Genomic DNA, 23,516 nt, shown 5'->3' with positions numbered 1-23,516 from the left:
AATTTGATTGGTTGCAAAGGGCAACACCTCCACTTTTCCCTTTTAGAAGGTTTGCTAAATCTTCCCCTTCTTAATGGTTTTTCATGTTTCTAGTACAGGGAAAAAAATTACCTTTAACATTTACAGTTTATTAAGATGTAACTGCATTCAGTGAAGCACAGCTGACTTTTGGCTATGGATATTTAAATTACCGATTTAGTATAAACAGAAAATCAGGACCTCTACAATTTTTTGGGCGATGATATATACATCAAAAAATGTTTTTTTCTAAATATCTTTCATTATTTGTTTTTTTGTACTGCAGCAGTAAGAACCATTTATTTATAAACTCCCTGGCCAATAAGGTTAAAATCAATATGGCTGCATAAATCCAGTTTCAGCTGTTATTGCTCTTTGAGGTTGGATGACATGAAAGAAAACATCAGAAGAACGAGTCCCATAGGACGTTTTCTGACATCTGGCTCATAATAAAGGGTGAATGAGTGCTGGAAGTACTTACAATTGGCAAGTATGGGAACAATGAATAGAATGCTTTATGTTGCTAATAAGAAAAATGTCTGCTAGAAAAATATTAAAGTGTAATACTCAGTCTGGATATAACAGTAACATGTGCAAAAACATACTCATTCAAAACATTCTGGGGCTGATGCAGAATTGGCCAAAAATATGTTTTAAATCATATGGCTCAACAAGGGTGTTAGGGACTCATTTATTACATTAAAATTTGTTTGAAAATAATCGTGCTATTTTTTTATTTTCTTGTGTAATTATAACCTTGTACCCTGAGTTTGCAAAAACTGCTCAGTAATTGTACCCGAGTTGTTTACCATTTTCCAGATAGAAAATGTTTAGCAGCAGACACTGGGTCGTGGAAATATGCCTGGTTGAACTCTAGTCCCTGATGCAAGCAACATAGGTAGGGTGTCCAGGGAGTTGTTGCTTTGTAGCTTCATGAGGCACGAGCACAGCAAACCAGCCACTATACCATTTTCTAGTTACATACATCAGCCTGGTTTACAAAGCTGCAGGCCCACCCACAGATTTCTGACTGGCCCAGCTCCCCATCACATGGAGTGGAGCAAGCTAGTCCAGGGCTGATGTTGGATTGCCCATCGCCTACCTCAACATTGGACGCCCCCTCCTCCTTGTTGGCTTCTTCCCCTATGAGGCCGATTAGGGGGAAGTTAGCATGTTTATTAAACATAGATGCTATTTAAAGGCAGGTCTAGTAAGGGTTGAATGAGGACTAGAATAGTCACTCAGTTTGGGGTGGCAGGAGGTGAATAGTAACTATCTCTTTTCCAAACAGGGTCACACCATTGCAGGATCCAGCCAAGCAGCAACTGAGCTTAACATACCAGGTAATCAATACTGCAAGAACAGGTAGAAAGAGCAACACAGTCTGCAAAATGTTCCAATTTTGGAGGACTGTCCCATGCAGACAGGACTTTACCTTTCTAAACATCCGGCTTCTTTGGGTATGATAAAGAAAGATAATATATAGTCTGTTAGCATTAACCTATCAATGCTGATATCCATGTTGAAAAACAATCTTTACTTACTTCAAGTCACTTAAATTGTAAAGCTCAATCATGTAGGTGTCATCATTGCAAATGATCCTGTGGTTGGGTTTGTTCCCCAAATACAGTACCTATGTGTGTAGTGATGATGGCTCTGTAGGCACTCATGGAATTTAGTTGAAAAATGGATGCGTTGGGACAGGTAGTAGGGTTGTAGCTTAAAGCACACTTTGTACCAGGTGTAGAGCAAGAACAAAATTAGAGATGGTCTTCACTAATATTTAAATAACCTAAAAGAGAACGTGACCTGGGGGTAAATGTATTATGCTGCGTTTTTTTCAAGTCACTAATGTTCAGCGACTTTGCAGGGCAAATTTAAAACAGCAATGTCTTTAAAGGCAGAACTTGCCGCAGCATAATACATTTACCCCCTGGTGTTACGTTGGACTTTCGATAGAAAGCTGTTTGCATGCATTTGAGCATAGATTCCATCTTACATGGTCGCATGGAAATGCAATGCAAGTAAAGGACTACAACTACCATAGCGAATGAAACAATACATAATATACAATATATTTAACTACAACGAAGTGATTCTTTATCTGTCCAGTCCCTATACTTATCAAAAATAGAATTATTATATGCAATTCTATATTTTTAAAAATAAGTTGAAACTCACTTACCTTTATCTTTGGAAGGGGCGAGTGAACTCCCAAAGCACAGCACTGTCCAATAACAACCACAACAATAATTTGATAACTACAGAACTGCAAATAAGAGCTGGTCACTTTTTTAGTATAAAACATACATTGTAATTTTCTACATAGGATTTATATAAAGTAGGGTGCAAAAGGATTGTGACTTCATGTAACTGATACAATTAAAAGGGTTTTCCACTAAAATGATCATTTCTACAAAAAACACTTTAAGCAATAGTAGGTGGGTGACCCCCACCATTCACTGTATTAATTAGGAACTTAGCAGTCATATGTAGTTAGGACCTCTGCAAATATGGCTCAGCAGCTTTTTCAAGCGTTGGCGTTTTGCTCCACTATTTCTCCATACTTTGGGCTACGAATCTCCCCCTGATCGCTCCCCAGTTTATTATTAGGTAGGGATTTTCACATAATCCTGTGATCAGAGGGGAATAGCAGTTCTAGGTCATTTGAATCTGCGGCTTTATCCGCTTGAATTAGAGATTGATTCCTCTCTCAATATCAGCTACCTTTTACAATTGGAGAAATTAGACTATGGCACATCTGACGATTCTATACTAATGTGTATAATAAGCAGCGGAATCGCTCTGCCTACTAATGCTCATTAGGTATAATGCTATTATCACACTCACCTTAATCTACTACCATCGTATTCATATAGATTGCCTATGTCCTAATTATGGACTATTGTAGCCATTCTTTGCACTTATAAGTGTATATCCTATGAGAATAGTTGGGCAATACAACATTAGGTTGCATTTTAATTCACTTTATCACTGTTTGTCTTTATGTTATTTTTAAATATTTCGCTCATTACCCTACCAATATATTTTAATACATACCTAATAAAATGTAAGTTTTATCTCTGACCACCTTGGAGTGCCCCGATTATACACATTCTTTCTCTTTGCTTTGTTTGATTTGATAATGTGTTGGGTGCACCCCCTAGGATCTTTTTCTTCTTCTTGCTTAAAAAATGTTAATTGTCTATCGTCAACTTAATGTATAAATATTTGAATATATATGTTTAATTCCCCTTTTCTACTTCTTTTCCATGTATATAATTTTGATCCAGATAGCTATAACATCTGGCTTAATTGTTTATGTCAATCAAGACATGATTCTGTGAGATCTGAAGAGCCTACACAGCTTATTTTGTTTATAGACTTCTGGAAAATAATTTGGATATTATATACAAGCGATAATATATGTATAGACTGCTGCATAGTAACTCATAATTTCAGCATAAATTCAGAACACTTTTGTAATACAAAGGATAATATACCACCTACTGTAGATTAAGAGGACTTTTAACTCACCCTGTATATAATCAGACTGCAAATATTAGATATTTTCAAGTTGTCCTGTGGCTAAATAAAAGGCACAACCCATTACAAAATGTACACTAACTTTACATATTATACATTACTTTACACCCATACAGTTCCAATTGAATAGTTGTACATTTTTTTGCAGTTTAACAATAGACCAAAACTTGCATTTCCTGTTTGAAATACATTACAAAATACACAACATATACCAAATTGTACTATTACTGTACTAGAAAAAAAAATCCAGCCTCAAATTTCAAATACATACGCTATCAAATGGTAATTCATTTACATACATTTTTGTAAGACCCCAAGCACGTAGAAATGACAGATATAACTGGTTGATAAAATAACATAATAAAAGTAAGCCATTTTTTACTTCTATATTGAAAGAAAAACATTTCTCAAATTATTATTATTATTATTATTATTATTAAGACTACCTATAATAACTTAACATACAAATGGTTCTCTTCCGCCACATACTAGTAAATATGCTCGCACTCTATACATGTTGTCTATATCAAAACAATATAATAAATGTATACATAATATACATTCAACAGTTTTTCACTATAGTAGTTTTTTTGCTTATTTTATCTTGATGATTATGGTAATCTAGTCTAACAGTAAATGTAGTCAGGCTATTGGACTGCAGTTTTGCTTATACAAAAAAATGTATAAATGCTTCAAAACATCGGAAACCTGATCTGCACACCTCTTGTTCCTTCTGTGGGTTAATCCAGAATTATCCTTGTAATGGATGAAAATACATAATAACAAACAATCCTGTTTATTATGTTATGTTTTACACACCAAAACTTCTGCAAAGGGTCCAAGAAGTGTTTTATTAAAGATGCAACGGATCCACACCAAATATGTTGTTGATGGTTTAATGTTTTCAGAAAATGTGTGGTTCTGGTAAGATAATATATAAGGCATATAAGTATTTTCACCTTGCTCCTGTATCCATACTTCATATTTCACGTCTCTGACTTTCAAATACTTGAGATTCCAGGGTATCTGCCAAGACACAGACAGCTTGGTTACACTTGCACCCGGGACAGAAGCCTGGCATCTAGATTCCCTTACCTTCCCGGGATACAGCCCATTTGCCCACTTCTGCTTCCTAGAACCAGGCTTAGTTTTAACAACACTTCTTATGACTTGGATAAGGGATGAGACATCTACCCTTGTGTCCTGGTATACACGGAAAAGCCAGTCTGGATTACGGCAGCACAGGTGGCGTGGCACTTCTTTGCTTTTCATTATACGTTCCTGCTCTACTGCATCCAGGTGCACAATGCCACCTTGTTCCCATGGCCTCTCAGGGTATGCGATCGTATTCACCTCCTCCATGTTCTGCCAAGCAACATATTGCAGTTCCATGCCAGGAAGATTTGCTAGAGTTTTGTATGGGGTGTAATGATCTGGATTTATGGCATAAGGAAAAAGCTCTACCACAACTGCACCCTTTGGAAGAAAAAGAGACATAACTAACTGTGCTCCATGCATACTGACAAGCATGGATGCATTGCTGATCAAACGCACAATATCTGCAAAAGAGTGATCTTCTAGAGAGACTGTGATTGTTTTCATTTGAAATTCTTGGGCAAGAGCCAGGAGTAATTCAGCCTCATTTACAATAAGTCGGTTGATTGTTCGACTGAATAGCACTATGTAATCCTCTGTGGTACTTTGATCAGAACTAATGTTTAGCTTTCCCAATATGAATTTGGAAAAGTGTCTTATTTCGTTCCCGGAAACCAAAATATTTGCCTTTGGACCCTGTGGTTGGACAAAGCCATACTGATACCATGTTGTGATTTTTGTTAGTCCAACATACGACTTGGTGAAGCAGAGAAGTCTACCCAGAGTTTTTAACTGATCTCTCATGAGTGGCTGCTTATTACTCATAAACTTGTACAAGTCAAAATGAGAACCTTCACCCCAGCCTTCCATAAAGAAGAGACGAGAATCCAGGTCTAAGTCTGGGAACTGCTGCATGGTGTAGAATATGGGTAGAAGGTCATCATGAAACACATGCATTAGGTTGTCTGGATTAAACCTATTCATTATGAGTGCAACATCTGGCACAAAAACAGGCTTGGGCATAAATTTCAGTGCAGCAGCTGGAAGCTCTACAAAGTTGAAATATTGTGTATTGTGGTCATCTACTGAAGATAAGTCTAGAAGAGCAGGTTGGAAGCGCCTAGAACCCAGGTTTGGGAGCATGATTGAGGAGTTGCTATGAAAGAAGACAAACTCTTCAGCTTCAGTAGAGTAACAAAGTGACTCGAAGCGACACACACGATCTGTATGCATCCTGCCAGTGCAAACCATTTTAGTACCATCTTCCACAAGTGCATATAAAGCAGCTTGATAGTCAATGCGCACCTGTGACAGTTCTTGCGACTGACGAGTGAGGTCCAGCTCCTCCTCAATAACAGAGAATTGTTCCCATAACTTGACATGCTTCCACAGCACTGCTGCCAGAATAGATACAAGCAGAGCATTAAATATCGCAGATATGTTCATTCTGTAGCTGTATGAGATAAAGATATCCAAAAGGGAGCCTAGCGACAATGACGGTCATCATTAGAGCAACTTAACATAGTAGGAGAGACCTAGAAAAAAAAATAAAAAAAAATATATTTATACACACACACACACACATGAAAAAATGTAAGCAAAAGGCAAAATAACTATAAAACTTTATTTTAGTATGTGGCAAAATTTGTACTGAACTGTTAACTTTTGACTGATATCAGACTAAGCAGTTACTAAAGGCACACGGTTCTGCAAAATAATGTAACCCCTAGCAACTAATTTTGCATACAGATGGACAATATTTGTTTGAGCCTGGTAGTGTGATCCACTGACTTCCGTGCAAAGATACACTGGATCCCACTCCAATATACTTTAATCAAAGTATAGATAGACAAGAACAGCATGACTAGTAATGCGCGACAGGTGGTCTGTTATTTGTCTAATTTAAACACTATCCATCTACACGATCCAGCAAGTACTCATTGATATGGACAAAACTAAGTAACTGAAGTTAAAGGTGGGTTTTAAAAAAAAAAAAAAATTGTGAAATTAAAGTGAACACATTTAAGCAGAATTATCTGTCCAGGATTATACAACTCATGTTGGGAAATATATGTCTACCCTCTTCAAAAAGTCGCAAAAAACTAAAACTATTGAAGGGATGTAGGCTCAAGTCTGTACAAATGCAGTATTTTTCACTTTCAAAATCATGGATAGATGCCTCTTACTCAAGTATTGGAGTTTAGTTTCACTTTAAGGGGACTATTTATCAAACTTTTCCCATGTTAAATCCTCAAAAACAACAGTTTTCGGGGATTTACCGTGAAATTGTTATGTATGATTGCAGCATCATATATCAGCAGATATCTCAGATATCTGCTGCTTTGCAGTTTCTATCATTTTTCTGAGCACTCCCCATAACAGTTTATGGGGAGTGTTCATTACCGCTATGTATTAAAGTCTGCCTAGTGAAATTGTTCTCTTTTTCTACATGTCAATGTACGCCATCTGAAGCTGGCATATATTAACATAAATGAAGTCTTTCGCAGCTGTCAGTTCTGCTCTGAAGAGCAGAGCTGGACATCGCATGTGTGGAGAGATCATGTGATCCCTCCCTGTCACATGACTCACCTTTTTGCCGTCCAGGATTTTAGTGCGCATGCCCGAGGTTTCCGGTCAGCGCATGTGCACTAACAAAAAAAAAAGAAGTTCAACACACCGTTCTTCGGATGGGAAGAAACTGTGATGAAGAGGTGAGTAACTAGGGACAGCAGGTTTTCGGCACTGCTGTTCCTGAGAAATTTCTTGATACATTGCCGAAAACTTTCAATCCTTATCAAGGAGATAAGGATTGAAAAGTTTCAAGTAAAAAAAACCCAAAACAATGCATGGTAAAGAGGCCCCCAAGTATCTGTTCACACCTGTGTTGTTGGAAAAAATTCTCATGAGTTCCTGTATGAATGGGCCATGCATGCATCAAACAAAATTAAAATGTGTTCACCAGCATATTTATGAAGAAACCTTAAAGGTTTCTACATAACTATGCTGTGTCAACCACAGCCATGTGATTGTAGTTGCCATGGTGGTCACATGACACTGTGCAGAACTATAAATCATCAATAGCAGCCTAAAGAAACAAACCAAGGAAAATTGATATTTTCCACACTTCTTATAGTCTGCCAATGATTTATGTGAAAAAAAAGAATAACTATTTTTTTTTCATAGGATTGCTGCTTTAAGACACATTGATCTAAATAATCCATAAGCAATGTTTAAAATGATAACTAGGGGCCTGATTCATTAAGGATCTTAAATTAAGAAGTTTCTTATTTAAGTCTCTTGGACAAAACCATGTTACAATGCAAGGGATGCAAATTAGTTTTCTGTTTTGCATATAAATTAAATACTGACTGTTTCTTCATGTAGCACACAAATATCAACTTTAAATTTCAGTATTTCAGTGATAAAAATAAGCTATCAAGTATTTGTGTGCTACATGAAAAAACAGTCAGTATTTAATTTATGTGCAAAACAGAAAACTAATGTGCACCCCTTGCATTGTAACATGGTTTTGTCCAGGAGACTTAAATAAGAAACTTCTTAATTTAAGATCCTTAATGAATCAGGCCCTAGGATAGCATACTAGATCAATTTTTATGAATGGGACTGCTTTGAAAAAAAGACAGCACAATATGATTGATCCCCTGAAACTGGTGTTTAGGAATATAAACTGTAAGCTCCAATGGGGCAGGGACTAATGACAGTGATATTCTCTATACAACACTGCAGAATTAGGGGTGCTATATAAATGATGGCAGTGTTGGTGCCCTATTCAGTTTTGACAAGTGAAAGATGTGGCAACCCAAAATGGTAAGATTCACAATAAGGTTAGTCTTACATTAGGAGAAAAACTAAAACAATGGCCTTAATATAGGAAGGAAAACAAATTCAGGAAACTGCCTTAGCATTATAACCATAGGGCATGTGATTTGAGAATATAATGCTGTAATGAAGACGTGTTGAGGGACAAGCCATTTTAAACGCTAGAACTAAAAATATTTGGGTATTTGTAGCTTTATAATATATTGGGGAGTTCAGTTACACCATTGCCCTAACTCAGGCTAAGGTAGAATGCGGCTGCATGTCCCAGCCTTTGCACATAATAGCTGTAGAAGACTGGCTTAGCCTGCTAAAGGACAATGCTCTAACCGTGTTACCTTAAAAAATAATCCCATTACTATACAGTCGCAAAATAAGGAAACGACGTTTTTTATGTAGTGGCTGTACATGAACACGTGACCAACGTGCACCGTCGTCGATGTAAAAGCTGCTATCATCATCATCATCATCATAACAACACTTGCTTTCTTCATGCACCGACTCCGATAAGTAACTCACCATAAAGCACCGCGCATGCGTCAGGAAGTCTCGCGTCACAAACAATCATTGGGGAAGCGAGACTTTAGAACGCATGCACCAGCCGGTGACTGTCTCAGCGAACGGCGCATGCTCAAAGAACAGCCGCGTCACTGACGACTTCTGGCAACTCAGCTGTTCGGGGCGCATGCGCAGTGAGGCACGTATCAGTTACAAAGGTTTATTTTGAGATTTGTTTTCCTTAAATTGAAACCTGAGGTGTAAAATATTGTTCTCAGGGTTAGGATTGTTTTTTAAACATGCATGTGTGACGAAACAGTAAGTTGTCAATTTCAAGCAAAAGGCACATGTAAAGTTTGTAAACGCTTCTTAAGCATACCTCACTGCATTTAATATGTGCCACTGTTGAAATCAGTGCATTTTATGCAATAATTTGAAGCAAGAAGCCATAATTTAACCACATGTAAAACTACAAATTTGGACTTTTATTTTTGCACAATTAATTTTAATTTCACTTCAATTTACATGTGCTTAAAGCAAAATTTTAACTCCTATGTAAAGATTGCCTCAGATGGGGTGATTAAATTGCAAGCGAATTGTCACTGACATCCTTTTATCACATGTAATGAAGGGTAGTGCTGAAAATGCAATTTAGTTTAGAAGGTCTACGGGGACGGTCGCATGTTAAACTTGCTTTATTCACTCATTTTTGCTCGCACCTGCGAGGGATCATTACAGTGGGTCTTCTAAATTGAATAACTTTTTTGTGCTCTTCTTCATTCCATGTGGTAAAAAAATATCCAAGTCAATTCGATTGTAACTGAATCGCTCCCAGAGGGTAGGGTGAAAAAATACCTGTGGACTGGAAGACCAAAGAGGTGCCTGCAAAAATGGGGAAAACAGGAAAAAGATAAGATAAATAGGGGAGTAAATGGGAAAAAAGAAGTTGCAGTAAGAGAGCAGGGAAAAAGACCTTATGCACTGTAATTCCATTCTGTTCTTAATAGGAGAACAGAGTAAAACATGTAAGATCACATAGAGTGCATTGATCTCTGCAGTGCACATGACTGTCTTAAGGTAGATGCCAGGGGCTGGCTGGGACTCAGCTCAGCAGCATATTAGAACCATTTTAAAGGAAAGGAATGCAGGTAGCCCAGTGACCCAGCCCAAGGTAGCCCACTATGGGACCGGCCCAGGGGGGCAGATGCCCCTCAACCCAATCAGAGTTCTGACTTGTGTATAGCAGGGGTCGCTCTTGTGTTCTGTGCATGCGCTGTATGGGGACCAGATGGACAGTCCCACTGAAACCAGGACTGTCCCACTGGAATCGGAACAGTTGGGAGGTATGTATAACTGACTACTGCAGAGAGAGGAAGCGGTTTTTAGACAACATGTGAGCCTTTGTTTTGTCCTTCCTGTTCCTGTGTCATATTCCTTCTTGTTTGTATGTGTTACAAACCTATCTTGCCGTTATATTTATCCTGTGTACATCGAATGCAGCTGAGATCCTATTCCCCATCCTTTCTCATTTACAAAGGACATGAATTTAAAGATCAATATTCAAACACCACTTTCCTCATCGCTGTTCTTTCATCTGCTTTGCAAAGACAACCAAGTGCACTGCAATGGCCTCCCTCCGTAGAGATCAATGATCTGTATGTGCCCTTCTCTCTTCTTTGTTCTGGATTGACAAAACCAGATATGCCCTTATGCTGGCGGGGGGGGGGGATGTCGTTAAGGAACAGTAATAAGGTATGTAGTTGTGTGAACAGAGAGAAGACAGATGCAGCATTGTAGAGGGTTTTGAAGATGATAACACGCACTCTGAATCAATAAATCCTGTCAGAAATCAGCAGCCAATATAGTGACTGGCAGAAGGCTTCCAAACTAGTAAAACAGGATATTAAGTGTTATTAGTCTAGCGGCCTCATCCAAGATTGATTAAAGCGATGTTAGCTTAGTGATTAGTAGAGGTTTACAGTAATCAAGACAGAAGATAATTAGAGCTTTACTTAGTATAATGAAAACTAGAGTGAAAGGAAAAGTAACAAGAAAAGAAGATGGGTGAGGAAACAGTAAGGTTAGGGACACACTGGAGAATTTTCCAACCGATGTGTTATCTACAATAATTGCGCCTACAACTGAAGGTCCAGTCGGTTCGGCGATTCATGCGCACAAACTAGACTTGTTTTAAATGGTTTTTGGAAGACCAACCGCCCAGCCAGCGACTTTTGACAATCATTTTGTCATCTTAAAAGATTTTTCTTTTGTACACACTAATACAACATATGGGTTCCCTGCAGAGATATGACAAAGAAATCTAAATCAATGGCTGAACGTTACCGAAAAAAACCTCCCACAATTCAGATTCAGGAAAAGGAAACATGTAATTGCCATTCACGCTATAACACATCTTTGTGTACAGTGTACGTTTGTTCGCAACTGAACAGCAACAATTTATTTCAACATTATGGATACTGCTGAAGTAAAGCAAGCTGTCGGCTGACTAGCCCCATGATTGGCTGGAAAATGTCCAGTGTGTACCCAGCCTAAGTTTAATAGAGGATAAAGGAGGGAAAAAAGGATGAGTAATAGGAAAAAAAGAAGATGGATGTGAATCTGGTAAAAAAAAGAGAACTGGAGGAGATTGAAGGAGGATAAGAAGTGGCAGTGAAAGGTAAAGTGAAAAAAAGAAGGGGGTGAAATAAGAAAATAAAAGGAAAAGAGGAAGAAGGGTTAACACTAAATAAATAAAGTAAGTGGAAATGTGTGAAATTGGTTAAGGGGTAAAATAATAAATAAAATAAAAAGAGATGAACAGAAGTAGAATACCTGAACAGGACTGCCATCAAAAATTGTGGGGCCCAGTATAAATGAAAGAGCCCCCCCTTTACCACCTTCACCCCCCTGTTTCTGGTGGATAAAGAGGTGTAGCTTGGAGCAGTGACCCCCGTAGCAAAAATATGCCCCCCAGACATCTCCATAGGCCATGTTCATGCCCATTACATGCCCATCAGACTTTCCCACATGCCCTTTACCACAGACAGATAAAGGCTGGTTCCTTTGTTGAACACAGCACACATACTGAGAGGGAGAGAGAGATATCCTCTATATTACACTGACTGTGCAAACGATTTTACTAGTATTAGCACCAGCCAAGAGACTGTCTTTTTACGGGGGAAGCATCCTGGTGAACCCTGTGAGTTCTGCTACAGTGGGCATTTTCAAAATAACCCCACCAGACACCACATAACATTACTACCTATCCCACATATTATAAATAACACGCGCACCCTTAACAATAACCAGCCTACATATTATAACCCCACCTACATAACATTACACACCCATTGTCACTTACCTACCTTTCAGAGCTTATGAAGACAGCCACATGTAAAGATGATAGGAGAGGTGTGAAGCACACATGCTAGAGGAGGTGAATTAGGAGGAGAGAGGATGACTGGCATGGAGAAGAGAGTTCGATGACATGACAAGAGACTGGGAGAGGGGCATGATTTGAAAGAAGGAAAGAATGGGGGCAAAGGGCAAAGAAAGCCCTAGTATGCCACAACCCTAAATTGGATACGGATCAAGCTCATTGCCCCTTACCTCTTTGTTGATTGTTCATATCATCATCACCATTTATTTATATAGCGCCACTGACTCCGCAGCGCTGTACAGAGAACTCATTCACATCAGTCCCTGCCCCATTGGAGCTTACAGTATAAATTCCCTAACATACACACACAGACAGAGAGAGAGAGAGAGAGAGAGAGACTAGAGAGAGACTAGGGTCAATTTTTGATAGCAGCCAATTAACCTACTAGTATGTTTTTGGAGTGTGGGAGGAAACCGGAGCACCCGGAGGAAACCCACGCAAACATAGGGAGAACATACAAACTCCACACAGATAAGGCCATGGTCAGGAATTGAACTCATGACCCCCAGCGCTGTGAGGCAGAAGTGCTAACCACTTCGAAACTCTTTTTATAAATACAGGCTTCAGACTATCCTCACATTTCTATTAAATGATGAAAAGTTTCTTATCCTTCCTCTCAGAGAATATATGACAACACAATAGATGATACATAAGATGCAAAATCTCATAAAGCCTTCCTACAGTTTGTTTTGATGAAACATACATGGGCTCTCTATAGCTATCCCTAAGGGAATTGGAAACAGATATTTTGCTCATTCAGACCTTTTTCTCGTTATCATTTTGGCCTTGGAAGAAACACTTCCTCAGTTTTGTTAACTCCTCTCAGCAACATTGAATTACTGCTTTTGAAGGTGACATGCTCTTTTTTATTCATACTTGCCTACTCTCCCAGAATGTCTAGGAGACTCCCAAATTTCGGATAGTTCTCCCAGACCCCAGGGAGAGCAGGTCTTTCTCACTAGGAAGAGAGTAGGACGGTGGATCAAAATGATGCGACTCGTCACAAATCTTGTCATTTTGGCACCACTTGCACAGCTTAATGACGTAATTGGGTGCAAAAGTACACAATTTTCTGCGACACACCCCTCCCTATGTCTGCTGCTTGACCTCCCTTCTAGGGTTGATGGTGAAAGTTGGCAAGTCTGTTTACATTTCTCAGCCTCCCACCTCACTATCATGCCTCATATTTTTCCTCTGACACTCTCACCTTGAAATCATACATTTCCTTCCATGTGAAGCTATGAAAAGAGGATGTCGACGAAGTTTCCCTGCCAGATTTGTGTCATTAAGTGGGCGGGGCACGATATCTGAAGCCACAAATAGTGTTTTCTTGCTCACTGGGCTTAATTCAGGGTGAGGCGTACATCCATTCCACTGACTTGCACATTGGTCTCTTCAGATTTTTCCAATGCCCTGCAAATTAAGGCGCACTTCCAGTTTGCAGAGGCATCTGCCAAGGAAGGAGAGCAGGCAGGTACTTTGTAGAGTGCATTTGATAGACCATTTATTTGTTCCAAAACCAAGACAACTTGTGGTGTTCATCCAGTATGTCTCATAAATGAGATCCACTATTGCAGCCCTGTACTAGTACTTCAAATCGTCTTGATCCCTTCATGGCTTCATTTATGCTTTTCTGACCAGACCACATTGCATAAATTTGCTAGGTGTTGGTTAAACCAAGAACAATTATTTTACTTTGTGCACATTAGTACAGTGTTTCTTAAACTTGGTCCTCAAGACCCCTAACAGTGCATGTTTTCCCTATCTCCTTGCTTTAGCACAGGTTTATTCATTACTGACTGACACATTGTAACAGATCCACAGGTGGTATAATTATTTCAGTTGTCATCTGGAAAACATGCACTGTTAGGGGTCCTGAGGACTGAATTTGGAAACACTGTACTAGTAGATGTGTCATAGTTTTTGTGGGCAAGCTAGGGATTTCTTTTGGTAGCATAGTAAAATAAATATATTTATATTTTAATTGCATTATATAGGCAAAATTAGCAAAACAAAATACACTTTTACATTTTTTTTTAGCCAAGATAGTGCAATCTTGGTATGTTGACCCCCAATTTTTTAGGTAGTTTACCAGAGTACATAGATACCAAAATTAGTGATAATAGTAGAATCTTCAAACAAAGCTAGATTGAATTTTTTTCACATATTTCAAATAATTTGTTAACCAAGGATACTGTCTCATGTATACCCATTTGCCAGCATTACCAGATTCAGAGGATTTAACAGTAGCAGACATGCCAGTAATTGTTTTTTCCAGGTTATGCTGAATCTGTCAGCGCTGGCAGGCAGATGAGATCTGAGACAGATCTCTCTTGCAACACCCTAGTCTTCCCTTCACTCAGGGATATCCCTGATTACATCATAGCCTTATATAAATGTGGAACTCCAGGTTTCTGCATTGAACTGTTCACAGTATTCACTTTCAGTTAGGTGGCCATGAGCAGAAGGTAACGGATGTTAGCAGTGTCGGGCTGGAGCATGAAGGGCCCACCGGGGGACTGCAATGCTAGGGGCCCAGGCCAGAGGGGGTGTGGCCAGCCATTATAGAGGCAAGACTAGACGATAGAGGGGGAGTGGTCAGCCCACGAAGGACAGCTAGCATCATAGTGTAGTATCTAAAGAATGCAGTGTGTGTATAAAGAGTACACAGTCTGACCTGCCCCTTAGATTGGGCAGAACAGTCACCATAAATCGGGATTGTCCCACTAGATCAGGCTTGGCTAACCTGTGGCACTCCAGGTGTTGTGAAACTACAAGCCCCAGCATGCTTTGCCAATATATAGCAGATTATTGCTGGAAGGGTGTGCTGAGACTTGTAGTTTCACAACACCTGGAGTGCCACAGGTTAGCTAAGCCTGCACTAGACTCAGAATATTTGACAGACTGTCATACCTGTTGTCACTTTTACCACCTGTAGCTGCAGGTTTCTTTAGTTGCAGCTTGTCTGGATCCTGGAATGTTGAGGGCCCTATTTGGAAAAAATAATGAGTACATTTAGAAGATTCCAACCAGCCCTGTCATTAAATCAATAGGACCAACAATTAGTAATTAGGCCTTCCTCCAGCCCCAACATGCTTAGCCCTTCACTTTGCCATCATGCTCCCCCTTGACTCTGCCATCATGCTCCCCCTTGACTCTGCCATCATGCTCCCCCTTCACTCTGCCATCATGTCCCCCTTCACTCTGCCTTCATGTCCCCCTTCACTCTGCCTTCATGTCCCCCTTCACTCTGCCATCATGTTCCTCTTCACTCTGCCATCATGTCCCCCATCACTCTGCCATCATGTCCCCCTTCACTCTGCCATCATGTTTCCCTTCACTCTGCCATCATGTCCCCCTTCACTCTGCCATCATGTCCCCCTTCACTCTGCCTTCATGTCCCCCTTCACTCTGCCTTCATGTCCCCCTTCACTCTGCCATCATGTCCCCCTTCACTCTGCCATCATGTCCCCCTTCACTCTGCCATCATGTCCCCTTCACTCTTTCTTCATGTCCCCCTTCACTCTGCCATCATGCTCCCTTCTTTCTTCCATTCCCTCACTTACCTTTTCTATCTGCTACTTTCTTCTCTTCTGTCTTCTGTCTGTGGTGCTGCTCACTGAATGTCGGGCGTGATGACGTCATGCCCGGCATTCAGTGAGTACGGAGCCGGTGCCGCAGTCACGCGAGGTTTTTGTTTTTTTTTTGTTTGTTTTTTTCACCAACGAAGAGGGGAGCGATCAGGGTCGGGGCCTACCGGTGGATAGACCGGTCCCCCGGCGGGCCAGTCCGACCCTGGATTTTAGTCACTAACATTTATAAAGCCGTCTCAGCACATGTGCATATATATATATATATATATATATATATATATATATATATATATACATATATATATATATATATATATATATATATATACATATATATATATATATATAATCATCATCACCATTAATTTATATAGCGCCACTGATTCCGCAGCGCTGTACAGAGAACTCACTCACATCAGTCTCTGCCCCATTGGGGCTTACAGTCTAAATTCCCTAACATACACACACACACACACATATATATATATATCTATTTTCTCCTGATGAAGTCTGCTGTTGTAGACGAAACGCGTTGAGAGTACTTGCTGTGTTACTGCTGGTCTATGCATATTGAAAGGTGGTCCTGTCCAGAGAGGCTTAATACCTGCTACTAGACATGTAAGTGGCTACCTTTTTTAATAAAGTGTTTTTTGAGATAATACATCGCTGGTCCTTTGTCTATCTTTGTCATTTGAGGACCTCTTTGCCTAAAGAGAATGTGACCTGATCGTGCTGTCTATGGAACATCATTCCAGATAAGCGGAAAAGTTTTTATTACTGGTACGCATACATCTATATATATGTGGATTTGGTGATCCCTAATTCAGGCTAAGGGATTTGTTATTGACAATACACTGGTCATATGTCGTGGAATTTCCATGTTTGATACGTATACACCCCTATCACTTACACCTGGGTGATCTATACATATTTTTTGGTCTCTGATTTCCTCATCATTGGTGCTCAAGTCCCACTGTGGATTTGTGTATGACTCCATTTGCATTATTGTACTACACTATTGTGCGCCTCCTCCTCCATCTTTTTTCTACATATATATATATATATTTATATTGAGCTGGGAGTTTGGCTGAGTCAGATAGAGGTCCCAGAGGCTGCTTTGGCCTTCAGAATGGCCACACATTACCGTTAATCTCAGTGATAAATTAAAACAGTACATTCATTCAAAGAAAAAAACACCTATAATAACATAACAGCAGGCATTTTAAATAAGTGTTACAAAATATAACAAACAAATCTGACAATAAGGAGCTGGGGGCCGCAACTGAAGGCTCGGAGCGATGCATGGGCGCCCTTGGACCACCTGCTGTTAATAGTGTTTTACAGTATGAGGAGTCCTTGGCTCACAGCACTCTTGCTCAGTCCATTCATTCACAGGATAGTTTGTTTTTTCTCCTGAGGTATAGATATTGGGTGGGGTTCTGTTAAAATCGTGTATTATTGTTAAATTAATAGATGCTTCTTGCACTTTAATATGCATTAAATGTTATATTACACTGTTCTTTCTTTATACAGCCATCGTAAAACACAAACCAGAATTGGCATTATAAAGAGGGTGAAATATAACATGATTAATACATTTTAATGTGCTTTTGTGCAGAGTTAATACCATACAGTAAGGGGGGTGTGGGTAGTGTTTAAAGATGGAACACTGTGCCTATATTTTATGGTTCATCACTGCATGTTTGTTTCATTTTTGCTTTATTTGATCTCCATGAAAATATATATAAATATAATATATAAATACCCTATAAAAATATAAGGTGTGATCCCGTACCACCCTCTTTGCAGGGGAAAATTCAGATTGTTTTCTATTTTACCTTGTCCATTTTGTTCTAAAATTATGGAGCTGCATATGCCATGCATTTGTTATTTGGAAGAAGGAAGATCATAAGCTATATCAAGTGACATGAGCTATGGTCTGCTAAATAATTCAGCACTAGCAATGTGAAGCCATTATTTTCTAGAGTAGCAACTAGTTGAAAAGCATTTATAAATTACCTAATAATATGCAGATTGAAGTCAATTATAGGATATATGGTAATGGAGACAATATAACATAATAAATGGATATAGTGAGCTAGAGAAAAAAATTATAAAATAGAAAACAGAACTCTACGCATCATTTAAATGGTCTAGGAATCAGGTGAGTTGTGTGTCATTCCCTTTCACTTGTAATAAAGTTATCTGAAAGATAATTCTAGTGAAACAGTGACTGAAACTCCTTCTCATTGCACTGATGAACAATGTAATCCTAGTGATAGAAAGCCTCTGATCAATAACATACCTCCCAGCATTTGAGTAGATGGTATCGGAAGGGGCCATTTCAGTATGGGGGTGTGGCCTAGCGCCCCATTCCCTCCTCCAATCACTTTCATTGCCATGCAGAGCAGCAGTGAACATACAGTATTTTCCAATATTTCTACCGATCAGGACAAAGCTCTCCCGATCAGGACAGCTGGACAATTCAAATCTGGACTGTCCCACCTAAATCAGGACGTTTGGGAGGTATGCAATAACTGGCTTTGGGTGTTAATAATAGCTATAACTTATGGTTGGTTATTTTATGTATGATTCTGCTATTCACATGTAATTCAAGTGTCCCAGCAAAATGCCATAAAATCTTGCATGTTTTATACTATCCTGCTTTTGATACTGCTACCCACATCACCAGCAGAGTCATGTAAACACCAGGATTAAAAATCTCAATGCCTTGTACACAATGGGCCTGATTCATCTTGGGAGGTAAGTAAAATTTGTGTGCTGTATCTTGCGTGAAATAGCTTTGCGCATGTTCAAAAAAGGACCTTACGCCAGTGAACGCAATTGCATGCAATACATCTCTGAACACAAATCACACTCTTGACAGCCTTTGACTTGAAAGGCGGAATGGGGTAGTGGCGGATTACCATAGGGCTAACATAGGTAATGTACAGTAAGGGTGTGTCAACGCAGATGTGGCCTATTCAAGGTCTCAAAAGAACATCTTTTATTGCTGTATTATTTGCACCAGCTATAGGGCAGTTGTAAGAAGTGGCAACTGATAATGATGACTGTTACATTATAGTCTTTATATTAAAAACTACATGTATGTACTAGATAGCAAAGAAAATGGATATAAAAGGAAGATTGACTATATAAACGCATCGTCTGTACCGTACACATTAAAAAAATACTGATTTATGTATTTAGCCTAATGTAAATAAAAATTGAAATGTAAAAAAACAAAATAAACATTTTAATTATCGATAATAGTATTATGAGTTGGTAACTTCTTTTATAACATTTTTTTTGCATGAGTTCTTATGGGACTTAATATTGGCCATATGCATGTGCATATCCTGCACTGTGTTCTTTCTCTTAACATACGTCAAGCAATGTTTAGGCAGAGCATACTTATACTCAGATTCAAATGGAAACGTATCTTGAGATCCACTAAAATACGGGTGCACGTACCTTCAAATTCCATGCTCGCTTTAAAAATGCAACTTGCATGCATGTTGCGTTCGAAGATGAATCAGGCCCAATGTGTGCATATTGTGCCAAAGCACTGGTCTCAATGAATCCTTATAATGTTTTCTGTTGACTGTCTGAACTGACACAGGTAGAATGACAAATATGGCCCATATTACCTGTGACACTTTGCTCTACTTTTGTTTTTTCTTTCCCCACTTATATTTTCTACTTCAATTAACTGAGGCTGAATTAATTAGATGATGTTACAGAACTCCTTTAACACAAGCCTACTTTTTGGACCTACATGACCTGCTAATGCGAATTGTGTCATCAAGTCCCTGCTTTGCCCTCTGCAAAAGAAAGAGCAATGGGATTTGGAAGCCTGGCCTGCTATCCCAGGAGTTGGGGAGCATACCCCAAAATTCAATGAGTCTCCTGGACATTCCGGGAGAGTGGGCGAGCATGCATTAATGTGACTTTTTTAGTCTAGTACAAGTTAGTTCAGCCAGAAGCAGAGTATTGTGTCTTGTCTGAAATGGATCATGATGAAAGATATATGAGTGTTTGGAAAAAAGATGGTTGTGTGTTCCCTCTATAGGACAGGATCCTCTATACTTTGATTTATGGCCTAAATTGTTTGTTCGTTTGTTTTTTCTCCTTTTATGTACAAACTGTTCAAATAATGTATGCATGGCCTTAGAAATATTTGCCCTATGTGTTGTTGTTATTAGCATTATTATAGTTATTGTTATTATTATCATCATCATAGTTTATTTTGAAAATATCACTACTATTTAGTTAGTCCATGTCTTATTATGTTGCCCTTTTAAGTGTCTGTAGGTGGTTTTTTAATTGATTTAGGAAGTCATGTTTTTGGATACAAAGTGCAGTATGCTGCATATAATACACTTTTTACTTCTGTGCATGCGCACAAAGCACTAGTTGTGGTTGCAGCTATATGTAGACTGAGTCCCATTTTACACTTATGGCCACTTGCAAGAACTTACAATTGAGGCAGAATGCAGGAAGAGGGGGGGTGTAAGTATAGCCAAATACATTATGGGTGTGTTGGAGTAAATTCAACTTATGTAGATGAACATGCATCTGTAGATCTGAAGATGGGAAACTTGGAGTTGCTCAATTATTGGTTTGTTACAAACTGATAATGATGGCGATCAGCTTAACTGCATCCGGCTCAACAAACCCATGCAAAATGTGTCTTTTTCTCAGACGCAATTTACGTCTGTGTTTTAGACAGAAATTTCGTCCAACTATCCAAGCCCTTAATCTCTACAACTGTGATGGAAGAAAAAAAACATTGAATTCAAAGCCCTTCATAGGATTCATTGTACTTTTCATGTTATATTACAATCTTCATAAACTCAGGTTAAAAAAAGGTAAGTAAGCTGCAGAAACAATTTAGACTTCATCCTAGGGCTATTTCTTCTGGGATTAAAACATACTGCAAATTAATGTTAGTATATGAATGTTTTCTTATGTAATATAATATTCAGTGTGCCTGCTGTGTTTACATCATCTAGGGGGTTTATTTATTAAGCTGTGGTGAGCTAAAAATCCGAATGGCCATCACAGGTTTTCTTTCAATTTATTAAGTGATTAAAGCAGAAGAGATTGCACCTCTATGATCTGATCCCATTTACTAAGAGGTGAAAAACCCATAGATCTCCATTACCGCCAGAGAAGCCACTCAGGATCCATCTCTGGGTCCCAACGCTATGCACATCTGTGACCTTAGCTGCCCATGCGCAGTAGCCACACAGAGGTCACTTCCTCCTTTCGCCGACAGTGTTAGGCTGCTGGAGTGTTTAGATACGTTAGGAGGCAGGACTCTCCAGAGCTCACCAATGTGCCCTGGCTTGGTAAATACCACCGGCAATACATTTTGTATCACTGCGGTATGCAGCGATACAAAATGATAGTTACTGCCACTCACTATCCACCAGTGACCCCTGGGTTTGTAATAATACATTATTTTATAAGTTAGAAACAGTAATCTAACTTGGCACAAAATGTATTTTGCTAAATCCTACTGCCACTCACTACCCAGCAGTGATAAATAGATCCCTAGCTTTTTAACAATAAATTATTTTATAAGTTAGAAACAGTAATAGAACTTGGCACAAGATTTTTTTTTAATCCCTACCACAATGATATACAAATTATCAATATATTTTCATTTGTGCTTAACTACAATGAATGCCACAGAAATATTTCACAATTCACAAAAAGGCATTCTACAGTACACATAAAGGCGTATGGCACAATTCCTGAAACATTTTAGCAAACCTTTCTCAATAAATGGAACAAGGTCACTTCAAACAGGTGGACTGACATTTATTATCAGACTGCTTTTGTGCTGATCACCTCCACAGTCTTCAAGGTGATTGTACTGTATTTAGTGTGATACAATATTATAGGTTTGCAGTGCCATAATTATTTCCCACGGGTATGGTTAAGCTTTTTTCCCTGTTGGGGAGGCCTGATATGTCATCTCTAACATAATGTGAAAGAGGGGTTTCACACTGTGTGCATGCACTGCTCACTTAATACATATAAACTCTTTACAAATGAGTTGGAGTACAATAATAATATCTACAATAACCGAGAAAAAGCAAATGATCAAAACACAGTTTGTATAATAAATGTTCAGCCTCTCATTTGATAAATCAGTATTGTGCTTTTAAAAGAAATATAAATGAATATACAACTCCTGATGAGGCATCATTAAAATGTGAACTACCTTAAAGCAATAATGTGGATATAAATGGAACATGATTTGGTGAAATTAAATTAGGAGTCCTATTGCAATGATTAAAAGCTATCATTAACACTCACCATCAGAACATGCTGTTTATGACTCCAGTACAGCTGCAGGCTTGTGATTCTGAGGCTGCCGAGAATTGGAGACTAACGCTTCAATAGAAGCATAGCTTGCTGAGAATAGAATAGAAAAACAAGACAATGATATTAAGAGTTTCTTTGTCTTCCCCTCTGCCAAGTAAAAATGGATGAAGAGGGATCCTATCGTCTCATGGCTGATTGGGGAATTATAAACAAATCTCAGCAAGCCTGTTTCATTCATGTGATAATACCTGTTTTCAGTGCACCATCTGCAGACTGAGCTGTCATTTGCTGCTCTCCCCCCCCATTTCAGTTCTGAGCATGCTCTGTCTGTCGCTAATGTCCTATCGCTCTAGCTGGCTCACCTCAATTTGTTAGCTTTCCAGAGGTCAACATTGCATGCAGGATGATTTGCTGCATTGCTTTTGAAATCCCCACAGGGCAAGACAGCCCAGAAGGCTGAAGATAGAATTGTGGAGCGGAGCTGAGCAAGGATAATGTGGAGGATGTTTTCATCTATACTGCCCTAAGCTATACCAAAATTGCAAGTTAATATATAGGAAAGATGTTAACTGCAAACCAAACTCTGTTACAAAGCAATATTTATATTCCATATAGTTAGAAACAGTAAATTGCTGTATCAAAAGAATTTAGAATAATAAGTAATGTCCGTGTAAATCTATTCTTGCTAAACACAATTGAAAGAAATTAGTTTGCAACAATGAATTAACCTTTTCTTACTGCCATTACGTACATGCTTTAGTGAGCACAATATTATTTATTATGCAACTTACCAACAGATGGTCAAAGAGTTCATTATTCCCATCACTTTTTAATTGTTGTTTGAACCACAATTTCCACAGTAATGCCTAGCATGAAATGGCAATAAAGAACCATATGTTTGCCTGTTATCCTATGTACTTAAGGTTCACAATTATTTTTTTTCTTTAGATAGACACATCCTTCCTGATCCTTCTTAAATTTGTCTATGAATCATTTAAAAAAGCTTATCTTTGAATTACCTAAAAATATATCCAGAAAGAACCAGGAATATGGTTTTATAATGTCTGGAGGGATCAAGCTAGGGTGTCCCCAGCAGGAAACAAAGAAGCCTTTATCACTTTTTTTTATTTTTATTTTTATCATCAATAGCT

General features: G+C 38.7%; 1 protein-coding gene across 5 annotated transcripts; it reads right to left on the bottom strand.

Moving 5' to 3' along the window:
• Positions 1 to 2,288: 2,288 nt before the first annotated feature.
• POMGNT2 (protein O-linked mannose N-acetylglucosaminyltransferase 2 (beta 1,4-)) lies at positions 2,289 to 22,682 on the bottom strand. 5 transcript variants are annotated; one of them, XM_075212406.1, is made up of 3 exons: positions 22,614 to 22,682; positions 22,357 to 22,455; positions 2,289 to 6,194 (listed from the first exon to the last, which is right to left on the bottom strand). In XM_075212406.1, exon 3 carries the CDS (start codon positions 6,103 to 6,105, stop codon positions 4,369 to 4,371), a length of 1,737 nt encoding a protein of 578 aa, XP_075068507.1. In that variant the 5' UTR covers positions 6,106 to 6,194; positions 22,357 to 22,455; positions 22,614 to 22,682; the 3' UTR covers positions 2,289 to 4,368. The 5 variants fall into 5 exon arrangements, with proteins under 5 accessions (XP_075068507.1, XP_075068511.1, XP_075068510.1 ...); XM_075212410.1 differs by lacking the exons at positions 22,357 to 22,455; positions 22,614 to 22,682 and adding an exon at positions 9,850 to 9,874; XM_075212409.1 differs by lacking the exons at positions 22,357 to 22,455; positions 22,614 to 22,682 and adding an exon at positions 9,016 to 9,041.
• Between the last annotated feature and the right edge of the window lie 834 nt (positions 22,683 to 23,516).

The sequence above is a fragment of the Mixophyes fleayi genome, chromosome 5, assembly GCF_038048845.1.
Source record: "Mixophyes fleayi isolate aMixFle1 chromosome 5, aMixFle1.hap1, whole genome shotgun sequence".
NCBI lineage: Eukaryota > Metazoa > Chordata > Amphibia > Anura > Limnodynastidae > Mixophyes > Mixophyes fleayi.
The sequence above is the reverse complement of the archived record's forward strand: the minus strand, read 5'-3'. Positions and strand labels throughout refer to the sequence as shown.

Coding starts and splice junctions, on each gene's coding strand:
- POMGNT2 (XM_075212406.1), bottom strand. CDS start 6,105: ATGAACATATCTGCGATATTTAATGCTCTGCTTGTATCTATTCTGGCA.